The sequence below is a fragment of the Asterias amurensis genome, chromosome 15 (assembly GCF_032118995.1).
Source record: "Asterias amurensis chromosome 15, ASM3211899v1".
NCBI classification, from domain to species: Eukaryota; Metazoa; Echinodermata; class Asteroidea; order Forcipulatida; family Asteriidae; genus Asterias; species Asterias amurensis.
Window position 1 is genome coordinate 15,972,024 of NC_092662.1, and position 11,738 is coordinate 15,983,761.

General features: G+C 37.9%; 1 protein-coding gene across 2 annotated transcripts; it reads left to right on the plus strand.

Moving 5' to 3' along the window:
• Nucleotides 1-112: 112 nt before the first annotated feature.
• LOC139948451 (Golgi-associated plant pathogenesis-related protein 1-like) lies at nucleotides 113-11,330 on the plus strand. Of its 2 annotated transcripts, none has more exons than XM_071946597.1 (5): nucleotides 113-218; nucleotides 4,207-4,657; nucleotides 7,954-8,109; nucleotides 8,936-9,055; nucleotides 9,858-11,330. In XM_071946597.1, exons 2-5 carry the CDS (start codon nucleotides 4,636-4,638, stop codon nucleotides 10,022-10,024), a joined length of 465 nt encoding a protein of 154 aa, XP_071802698.1. In that variant the 5' UTR covers nucleotides 113-218; nucleotides 4,207-4,635; the 3' UTR covers nucleotides 10,025-11,330. The 2 variants fall into 2 exon arrangements, with proteins under 2 accessions (XP_071802698.1, XP_071802697.1); XM_071946596.1 differs by having other exon boundaries at nucleotides 152-250.
• Nucleotides 11,331-11,738: the final 408 nt, after the last annotated feature.

Below are 11,738 nucleotides of genomic sequence, written 5' to 3' on the forward strand. Positions count from 1 at the left end.
ACACCGCTGACTTCAGTTGACCTCACCTGACCTCACCAGAGACCCAAACCGCTGAACCTGTGTAGCGGTACGTTTTGCATATGGATTCAAGACCACCAGTGCGTGACAGACAAGATTAGCTCCGGTGAATTGTGCTTCATATAATTGAAAATAGATTAGCAGTTGAGGTTTTTTCAAACGACCACCGAAGGTGCTCTACGGACGTGCTGCTACTTACGGTAAGAAAAGAAAAGTTACCTTTGTTATTCAGGTGAGTGTAATGGCTGTTGAGGTAGTTTTTAGAACTAATTACCCCTAACTACTGTATCTTCTTTCTCGGTGTTGCATTTCAATTGATACACTTCCAATACGTCTGGTGTCTTCCTTCCAATATTCTTTTTATTCTGTATAAGAATTTATATCAATGTGTACATAAGACTCAAGAGAGATGCTACTTCTACTTCGCTACTCGGCAAAGTCCCATGATGGGATATCACGCCAAGATTACGAATATGCTATTGCATATGGTGGGGTACCAACGTTAACACCATGTGAATATTTTGGGGTCTGGTTGCCAGGCAGATTATTTTCTTTTGAGAACTTGTCTTCCTTTATGTTCTACTGTGCCGCGGAGTAGATTTTTCGGAATTTTGAGGGTTCTATAAAAATAACTGTCCTGCTTACTGTGTCAGCCATGGTCAGTTCTGCTACTTACATGGTTTATTGCTCCATGGTCGTGGGAAGGTCTCCTTCTCCATGCTTACACCCATAGAGCAAGGACATACGGTTTGATGGGCAGCTATAGTTTAGACCTCAGCTATTTGAAACCCCATTTAATATCTTTCCACTACTATCTAGCTAGCCCTGACTTGCTCATAACCGTACAAATTCATATATGTAAAATAACAAAATTACAAATTATGCTGAACAATAACTATATTTTACACCAATAAAAACGTAGAACTGTATTAATTTACACTAGGGAACATCTAAAAATTACTTCATATAATTTAAAGCAATTGGACACTTTCGGTAAACAGTATTGTCCAAGGCCCACACTTCGTGTATCACAACTTATACATAAAATAACAAACCTGTGAAAATTTAGGCTCAATCGGTCATTGGAGTCGGGAGAAAATAACGGGAAAATCCACCTTTGTTTCCGCACGTTTCGCCGTGTCATGACATGTGTTTGTAATAAATCCGTAATTCTCGATATCGAGAATTGATATTATTTTAATGTTTTCTCAAAAACTAAAGCATTTCATGGAATAATATTTCAAGAGAAGTCTTTCACCATTACCTTCTGTAAACCCTGTAAGTTATTTGTAAATCTGTGAACTTTTATTTTTGTGTCTGTTCCGAAAGTGTCCAATGGCTTCAATTAAGACAAAAACAAGAAAGGAAGCTGTTGGCTCCCATTAAAAAAAACGAATAGAATAATATGGTAGGACAAAAAGTATAAATATATATTTTTTGTTCTGCACTCCAGACTTCTCAGCCTCCTATCAGACCTCATCTCCTCATAAATTCTTGTAAGGAATGTGTGTTATTGATTTAAATTGACTCAGCCTTAATTAAAATTCTTAATTAAACATTTTGATAAGCAGGCCTGCAATTTCATCTTTGAGAGGGGGCAAGGTCTTTTTTTATTTTGCAAAAGGCAGTTCCATTGGAAAATCATTACAGGCATGTTCACTAATGGTAATTGTCATAGAACAGTCTTCTCACTTGGTGTATCTCAACATAGTATGCAACAAAATAACAAACCTGTGGAAAATTGAGCTCAATTGGTCTTCGAAGTTGCGAGGGAATAATGGAAGTAAAAACACACGTGTTGCACAAACTGGTGTGCTTTCGGATTCCTAAAAAAGGCTTCAGCACTGAGTGGAGTCTTTGATTATTATTTGAGTAAGACATTACTTTAATAGATGTTAAATTTGCATCGGGGATAGAGAATAATATTAGTTTTTTTGTTACCTATATTACCAATTACCCAATTACTTCTTTCTCAAAAACTAACCTTTAAATGCTTCAGACTCGGGGAAAGTCGTTTCTCACAATGTTTTATACCATCAACAGCTTTTCATTGCTCGTTACCAAGTAAGTTCGATGCTAACAATTATTTTGAGTAGTTACCAATAGTGACTGTCCAGTGCCTTTAAAGGCAGTGGACACTTTTGGTAGTTATTCAAAATAATTATCAGCATAAAACCTTAATTGGTAACGAGTAATGGGGAGAGGTTGATAGTATAAAACATTGTGGGAAACGGCTCCCTCTGAAGTAACATAGTTTTCGAGAAAGAAGTAAACGAATTTGATTTCGAGACCTCAAGCTTAGAATCTGAGATCTCGAAATCAAGCATCTGAAAGCACACAACTTCGTGTGACAAGGGTGTTTTTTTTTTCATTATAATCTCGCAACTTTGACGACCAATTGAGCTCAAATGTTCACAGGTTTGTTATTTTATGTATATATGTTGGGATACACCAAGTGAGAAGACTTGTCTTTGACAATTACCAATAGTGTCCAGTGCCTTTAAAACGTGACCAAGTGTGTGGGTTTGCTTTCTTTCTATGTGAAACCTGAAGAAGCAAACCAAGGAAGATGATCCTCTTTATGTAAACTATACACTGAACTGTAGCCCACTGCACTCTACTTAATTATTCCTACGTTGGATATAATAGTGTTAAGAGCAGCACTGAATTCTTGAATAAAGTTTTGAGGTGATAAAGAAAAATCTAACATTGAGATGGGAAGAGTCTAAGATCTTCCCGCCATGCATAAATTACCAGCACCTCCCATATAGAGTAAGACGTAGTGGCATATAATTATTAGCATTACATATTACCCTGTGGCAAGAGATTATGTCCCTCATTATGGCAAACTGTGTACAAACTACTTCTGAAAGCGCCCTCTGTTGAATCATCCTCCTCAAGCCCATGTCAAATTCCCATATATATGAGAAAGAATCTCCGGCAGACAGGATTCTCTTGGACGCCTCTAAATAAATCATTAGCATTGTTCCATGTAACTTAATTCCATATTATGACAATGACTGCTGCTTAGTTAAATTATCTTCAGATGTAATTTTGTAATGCCCTTTTGGTTTTAACCTATTGTCACTATCAAAATGTCATCTTGGGTATTTTTAAAAACAAAACAATATTTTGTCAGTGAACTCGCCCTGCCCACTTTAGTTGTTTTTCATGGTTGAAATTATGGTGGCGCTAAAGCAGTTATACAGTTATTTAATATCGTGAATGCAGTCATAAATAACCAGAAAGAAAGTTTATATAAAAAGTATCATGTTTCTCAAAATATTTTATACTACCGAAAGCTGTTAATAGGCTTCTAACCAAAAGTGTGTATATGGGCAGGCCTGATATTTCACGGAGGCAACAAAGTTGAAATTGAAATGCTTTGGTAAAATTTCAATTTCCTCATAGGATGCCCTTTACCAAGGAGAAAACGCCTTGATGCCCCTGCCCTTTTAAAACAAAGCATACACGCCTGAATGTGATTACCAAACTAAACGACACCTTCCCTTTAAAACGCCAGCCAAAATGGTATTCAATCGAAACCGTTGCGCATTTTTTTTAAAGCAGATTGACAAAGCATAATTCAGACAACAAAAGCCCTCTAGTGTTGATTTTATGACGTATGCAGTAAGTGTCCAAAGAACTGAAGGTGCAAGAACAAACAGTACGCCGAGCAAACATGCCTTTTATTCACACGTTGGCTGGATTAGGCCTGCGGGTATACAATTACACGAATCCGGAACTTAACTTACACCTTTCCAAAAACTTTTCAATTGTAAATACTCAACTTTTGAAGGTGTATTTTTGACGTTTTGAGAGACCAATATTAAGAAATTCATCTGGTACAGAATTGTTAATAAACGATCCAGTAAAAGCTCAAGTAGTAGTCCCGGCCATTTTGTTTTCACCTTCTGCCCAGGTAGTAGTTAAAACATAGAGCATAAATCAAGACAATCTGTTCTCTATGGTTAAAAGCAGGACAGTTCTTTTCAGAACTAATAAGTGTAGCCCGAACTCCGCAAATCTATACTCCGCGGTATAGCAAGACAGCTCTATAAAGAACACAATCTCCCTGGCAATTGTAGATACACACATGGTGTTCCCACAAACCAAATCTATATGTTTTGAAAATTGATTACCCTGTCTTTAAATCTAATTTTGTTCATTATGATTTTAACTTTACAGCAAGTTCTCAAGCCAGCCAAACCGTACTCAGGAAAACACCGGGACAACAAGTGTTGGTGCTGGTTTTTTTGTTTGCCAAAACTACTACGTGCGCTGGGATCGGGAGGCATTCAAGCACGCCCACATACTCTTTGGACTCGCCGACCTTTACACCTTACTGCGTAATTCTACCCATTCAATGAACTGTTCAGACAGTAAGTTGTCATACAATACATGCTGTGGATTTACGACAGTCAATGAAGAATAAAAACTGTGTCTATTTCTAGCCATAATCTCATCCAATACTGGGAACGCAGTGAACTAGACAGTCAGCTATAACCGTAGTTTATAGTCCATACACTGTCGCGCTAGTTTTGTGAAGAGAGAGCAACAGTCATTTAGTTTTCGTGACATCATTCCTAGAAGTTAACTCCAGTGAGTCCAGTAAATATGCCAGAGGGAGCCCAACTCGGTGAGTCAAAAATTTATATGAATCCCAAAGTGGAAAAGTACACACTTTATAAAGTTAATGGCCTGATGTTTCGGCTGTAGCAGAGTCTTTCTCGAAGGCGCACACAAACAACTGTAACCTGTTCGTGTTGTCTTTTAGACTTTGAGGAGAGATAGACAAAACGACAGGCCATTAACTATTTTTGTGCATTTTATACCATTGGTCTTGCAACAGTTAATTCTATTTTTCTCATTTTTTAAAGTTGTTAGGGATGTAGAATTGGAGATGGCGTGTATTTATTTTTTTGCTCATTATATACAATTTATATCTACATAGGCAAGTTGTAATGGGGTTCATATACTTTAGACTCCTGTGGAATCTAGACCAAGCCATATGTGCTGGTATTTTGATCCTTTGATGATGGACCAGTATTCATTGTAGGATTATTCGGTTCTTTTTTTGATGGTTTAACTGTAAAGTGTAACCCAGCAACCTGATATTACACGGCCTGCGGTGCCGACTGGAGTGGTTATAGTAAGTGGTTCATGTCTAGGTATTGGGCGATCCTTTCATGGAATAAGGTCTGATATTTCACGGAGGCAACGACGGCGATTGCCCTCATGCCCCCTGGTGCATTTGTGCCCTTGAAATGCTCGAGTAGAAATTCACAATTTCCTCATATATAGGTGCCTTTTATCCACTGCCCCTGTTTATACCTTTGGCCCTTTTTGGAAAAAACAGCTAATTTGTTATTGTCAAAGAAAAGTCTTCTTACTTGGTGTACCTCAACAGATGCACAAAATAACAAATCTGTGAAAAAATTGAGCTCAATTGGTCGTCGAAGTTGCGAGATAACTATGAATGAAAAAAACACCCTTGTCACACGAAGTTGTGTGCTTTCAGATGCTTGATTGCGAGACCTCATAATCCAATTCTGAGGTTTCGAAATCAAATTCGTGGAAAATTACTTTTTTTCGAAAACTACGTTACTTCAGAGGGAGCCGTTTCTCACAATGTTTTATACTATCAACATCTCCCCATTACTCTTTACCAAGTAAGGTTTTATGCTAGTAATTATTTTATGTAATTACCAATAGTGTCCACTGCCTTTAATCTCATATATTTTTTAGTTGGGCTGTTTTGCCGTGAAAGGACCGTGGGCGTTCAGCGGGGGAAAAACAACACTGCTGTACATCAATGTTTACTTGGGCATTTTAAGTTTATCTGCTGTTTGTTTTCGGGTGTCAATTAAACCTATCAGAATAACTTTCAGAACCTCAATTCAGGAAATTAAATCTCATCATAAATTCCGAATTTTATGACCTGTTTGTCATTGTTGCTCTGGGTGCGTTCATTCCACACTGGAGTATTCAGTCATGCGCATCCGAGTGTATGGGGGAGGGGCAGGGTTTTTGTGAATTGATGAATGGATCATGGATATTGCATGTTATACACATTGTCATTCGCTTATCGGCCACCTGTCGTGTAAATTTAGATGTTCACACCCGGCCACTTTAAGAAAAAACATTCACTTTAACACCTGTTTTTTTTCTTCCAATTTCGTTTGAAAACTTATGTTTCCTTGCATCAGCATTCAGCAGTCAAAAGCAGTAATTCAATTTCGCCAGTTTAGCATTCGCTGGTCAAATAAGATCATTCAATTTCATTAAGCCGCAAGACTCATCTAATTTCGTGAAAAACCTAAAGCAAAAAAAAAACTTTCAGTTACATCGATGTTGTAAATTTATAGGCAGTAGAAATTCAAATAGTATATAGAATGGTCAAAGTGTAGTCTTGAATGCCCACAAATTTAATAAATAGAATGACCAAACCGAAACGAGCAAGAAGAACAGAACCGTTTGTGCACAAAAATGAAACTGAAAAGATAGTCTTGGTTTGGTTTGGTTTGGATGAATGCGTGTTAATCTGAATTTAAATTTGCGGAACTTTGGGCTGGGAAACCTATTTATTTAATAATGGTCATTCATATATGCTATTGCTACTGGATTTACTCAACAGCTGCTGCAAGAGGCTCCCAAAATAAAAGTCACCTTTTTACGAAGGTTTTGCTGTAAAAAGCTTGGCGTATTCTCATTTGGGTTTTTTCCCCCAGAGCTTGTGATAAAAAACTCCCCATAAAACAACACGTAGCCCTACATGTACGGAGTTCAAACTTTGCCGTAAATATTTATTGTGCAGCACAAAATTTGAAGGGTTGTCTTTGCGTTGTTAGGGTTAGATGTAATAAATAAGCCATGTTTTTCAAGCTCGGATTGTAACAAGATTCCGAGTCCGAATGAAGCAAGTTGTAAACTTAGCCGCCAAACTAATACCAACCGAAACTAACACTGCAGAACCAGACCTATTATAATGAGCTGACTCAATTGACATGGAATTCATGACCTGATTATGAACTTGGATTAAAACCACATGGGGTCTTAATATGGGCAATTTCCTTTTCTTATAACCGCTTCAAACAATGAGGTAATGTTGTGATAAAAAACTGGTACCGGATCTATTCCTAACGCTTGGATTTGGACGACCCAATCGAGGGCAAAATAGAGGCCCCCATGCTGTTTTAAAAACAGCACTCCACCCACGACCATTTCATATTTTTGATAACACAGGAATAGCTTCTGTAAAACTGATTATGTCCTTTGTTGTGCTACCGCAAGATTGTCCTACTTCTGGGGTAGTTTCTGATTATATGGGGTTTTTTTTATAGTGAGAACACATTTTTGTTTCTTACAGGAACTTAACGCTATTCAAAGGGAACATGGTATGCATTCTTGGGAAAACCCACTTTTTTCTTTTTATAGAATTATGCTATGCAGCCTTGGAAAACCAAAGATCTTTTTTTGTAGGGAAATCACTTGTTAAGACATTACAAAAGCTCCATGGGTGTTGAAAGAAAAAATTACCAGGAGCTCCAAAATGTGCAAGCCCAATTTTATGAAACCCATTCAAATTGCAATAACGACATTAAATTCTGAGCTCGGCCCTATTAAAGCCAGTAAGCACACAAACTTGCTAAGCACAGGAACATGATGCTTAGCAAAAAATAGGTTACCAGGCAACATTCCAATAACTTTATACTGCTTTGACTGGGGCCCCCTAAATTTGTGCTTAGCAAAATAATTTGTTGAGCAGTATTTTCTGCTAAACAGCTTTAATAAATTGGTCCAAGATGATACAACGTCTAATTGTGTGTGTTTTTTTAATTGAAGTTGTTTTTAGTTTGTTTACGTTTTCTAACAAATTTTAGCATATAATAAATTTTAATATAATTGATAGTAGTTTTTCTTCTTCTCATACAGACGAGTTTCAGGAGTCGTGTCTTGAAGCCCATAACAGGGTACGAGAAGCTCATGGAGCTGTCCCACTGAGATGGTCTGAAGATGTAGCAGCACAAGCCGCAAGCTGGGCTCAAAACCTGGCTGAAAAAGGCTACAGACAACACAGTGAGAACCAATGTAAGTGCCAATACTACAATTTCAATGAAATGTTATCATGTTATTTTATAAACTCCTTAAAGAAAGTTCAACGAAATCAAAGCCAAAGGGGGTGGGGGCAGTTTTCGTCTTCTAGTGTTAAAGTCAGGGTTGGCCTATATCTTTGGTAATTGTGAAAGAAAAAGACCAGTATTTTCACTTTCTTAACACATGCATCAAAACAAAAATAATGTGTTATTTTGGGCTCATTTAATTAGTCATCAAAAAGAAAAATAAGTTAAAGAAAGAACCACCCACCTCATTGCATAGATTTGTGTGCTTTCAGATGCAAGAGAAAGGCTTTTTGCCTGCCTTGAAGCCTCTCCAAGATAATAATTTTGGTGGGAATAATTACCTCTTTCTCTAAAACTACTTCAAAGGAGGAGGTTCCATCAGGCCTGTTTCTTCATGGAGGCAACAAAAAGTCGATTGCCTCCACGCCCCCTGATCATTGCCTTGGTGCCCTTGAAATACCGGAATAGAAAATTACAATTTCCTCATACGGTGCCCTTTACCAACGAGAAAATTCTTTGAAAATGAAGCATGCAGTCATGAGGTTTGTTATTGGAACTGCAGGCATAAAGGGTTTTAAACTCATGCTAAAAAGGGTCACATAGAAAACCTACTAAGAGAAACAATTAGATAAGTTTTCAAAATAGATTTTTGGAAAAGGTGAAAGCAATGCTCAATGATCGTTTTCCCTTTCCCCACAAGTGTCGCCCTCTTGCGGGTGACTAAGGCATGTTTTTTGTGTGCCAAATGTAGCTTTCAAATCGCAATAATCTGACAATGTTTTTCTACACTTCAGTGCTTGGTGAGAGTATACACATTTCAACCATGGATGACGACGTCAGTGGAGAGGGGTTGGTGGATATATGGCAGGGAGAAGCAGATTATTTCGACTTTGACAAACCAAGATGGCAGAAGGGTAACTTTTTTAATCTCAACTTTCTATTCAAAGAAAAGTAACCACCCTATGTATGTTCTCAAGGTCTGATTTGAGACCGGTAAATACCCCAACATTATTGACCATCAGAATTTACTCGGTGGAAACTGTTTATTCTATAAACTATTTGAAGTATAAAGTATTTGAATCTGAGAAAGGACTCCTGCATGAAGAATTTCTTGTTTTGATTCTTCTTTGGGGAACTGAATCAAATTGGGTCAGTGGTTTCTTTCCCTGCCTTTCACCTCTGTGGACCCTTGAGGCTTGCATGTGGATCGGATTTTTGTAGTTCCTAGCTGATTTCATGGGTTTCCCTTGTGTAGGCATGTATGCTTTGTTTTTAAAAGGGCAAGGGCACCCAATGCATTTTCTCCTTGTATAAGTTGCATCCCAGGCCTGGAATTTCATCTTTGAGAGGGCATGGCCGATTTCATTTTGAAAAGGGCACTTCCATTAAAAAATCCTAAGGTCTATGGGAATTTTTGAAGCTGGGCACCGAGGCCAAGACAAGGGCAACGGTTGCCCTTGTGAAATTTCAGGCCGGGCATTCTGAGGAAGTTGTTTATTTCTACTGTAAACTTTCAAGGGCACAATGCAATGACCATGGGGGCAACTGTACCACGCCCTGCTTTTTAGGGTTTTACCTTTCACATCTAAAGTTCCTCGCATTTCCTATTCATCCAGTTATTCAATAACTTGGCTTGCGCTGTTGGATGTGAAGATAAAAGTAAATAATTCTAAAAAATAATAAAAAATTCAATACGACTGTTTTATGTTTGAATAGGTACTGAACGGTTCACACAGATGATCTGGAAGTCTTCGGCTGAAATTGGAATCGCCAAAGTCAAGATGGTGAACACAGAGAGATTCGTGACAGTGGTGAATTATCGGCCGCCAGGAAACTCAAACAGACCCAATGATTTCAAAAAGAATGTACTTCCAAAACAATAGTTTAAATCTAAAAACACAAAAACCATTGTAGATATTATTATAATAGTTTGTACTCTTTAAACAGGCAAGATTGTTTTGTAAATTTTAAAGGGGAATGCAGGCCTCATGCTTCGTTTTTGAAAGGGCAAGGGCACCAAGGCAAATTCTTCTTGGTTAAGGGCACCCTATGAGGAAATTGTAACTTTCTTTTGTAGCCGTTTCAAGGGCACCAATGCAGTGACCAGGGGGCAAGGAGGCATTCGACTTCGTTGCCTCGGTGAAGTATCAGGGCTGGGTATGTTAATATGATCACTCAATGTGGATTTATTTTATTATTATGCCTACCTTTTGTGTGTTTTTTTTTGTATGCTTCATTTGGCCATTTAACTTTTGGTTTTCTCTCAAATTCTCTACCGCGTTCCCTGTCTTTGAAAAAGCATTAATAATAGACCTTATCGCAAATACCAATGCGCAAGCGCAGACTGTTGAATGAGGTGCATTGTGGGATAGATATGAATCAAATTTTGCTACCAGCTAGACCACAATGCATCTAATTCCAAGCTTTACGCGCGCGCCCCAGTATTTGCGAAAAGGTCTATGATAATTGGCTGTCTCTTAAAGGGGGCCAGACTATAAATCTCTTCTGGTCTCAGTTTGGTTTCATAGAGATAAATAAAAGTTTGCAACTTGGGCCATGCGGAAGGACTATCAGTGATCATAGTTTGACTATACATTGCGCAAACTCATGTATAGCTGTTCTACATTAGTCGACTACTAAAGGCAGTGGACACTATTGGTAATTGTCAAAGACTAGCCTTCACAGTTGGTGTATCTCAACATATGCATAAAATAATAAACCTGTGAAAATGTGAGCTCATCGGTTATCGAAATTGCGAGATAATAGTGAAAGAAAAAAACACCCCTGTCACACAAAGTTGAGTGCGTTTAGATGGTCGATCTCGAGACCTCAAGTTCTAAATCTGAGGTCTCGAAATCAAATTCGTGGAAAATTACTTCTTTCTCGAAAACTATGGCACTTCAGAGAGAGCCGTTTCTCACAATGTTTTATACCATCAACCTCTCCCTATTACTCGTCACCAAGAACAGTTTTATGCTAATAATTATTTTGAGTAATTACCAATAGTGTCCACTGCCTTTAACAACCAACAGAATAACATTCCAGCGCTATACCAACTGCGCTATCTGGACCTTTGTTGTCGGTCTATGTATATGTATTAGTTTGTTAATATCTTTGTTTTAACAAAATTTTGCTTTTATTGTATCAAGGGAAAGTTTCGAAGCACAATAAACGTTTAAGATAACAGCATTTACTTTGTTTGATTTCTCAAATGTTTTTAAAATGTTTTAAAGCAGTAAATCATGATTCATGCAAGTTTTTCTTGCTACTCTGAGGCAAACTTACCCCTAATTGTTTTGGGTCATTTTGTGGGGTTTATTTGCCAAGTACACGTTTTCAGGCAAAATTTACCAAGTACACAAGGCTATTTCAGGCATAGCCTTGAACACTTTTCCAGGCACAAGTTGCCAAGTTCACAAGGCTTATAAAGCCATTTTGAACACTTGGGCAAAAAACACAAGGCTACATATCCTTGTACACTTTTTCACAAGGCTTGTGCACTTTTTTTCAGGCAAGAATTGCCAAGTCCACCGTGGCTATAATATATAGCTTTGTACACATTTTCAGGGAAATTACACTTTTTCAGGCATGTTTGGC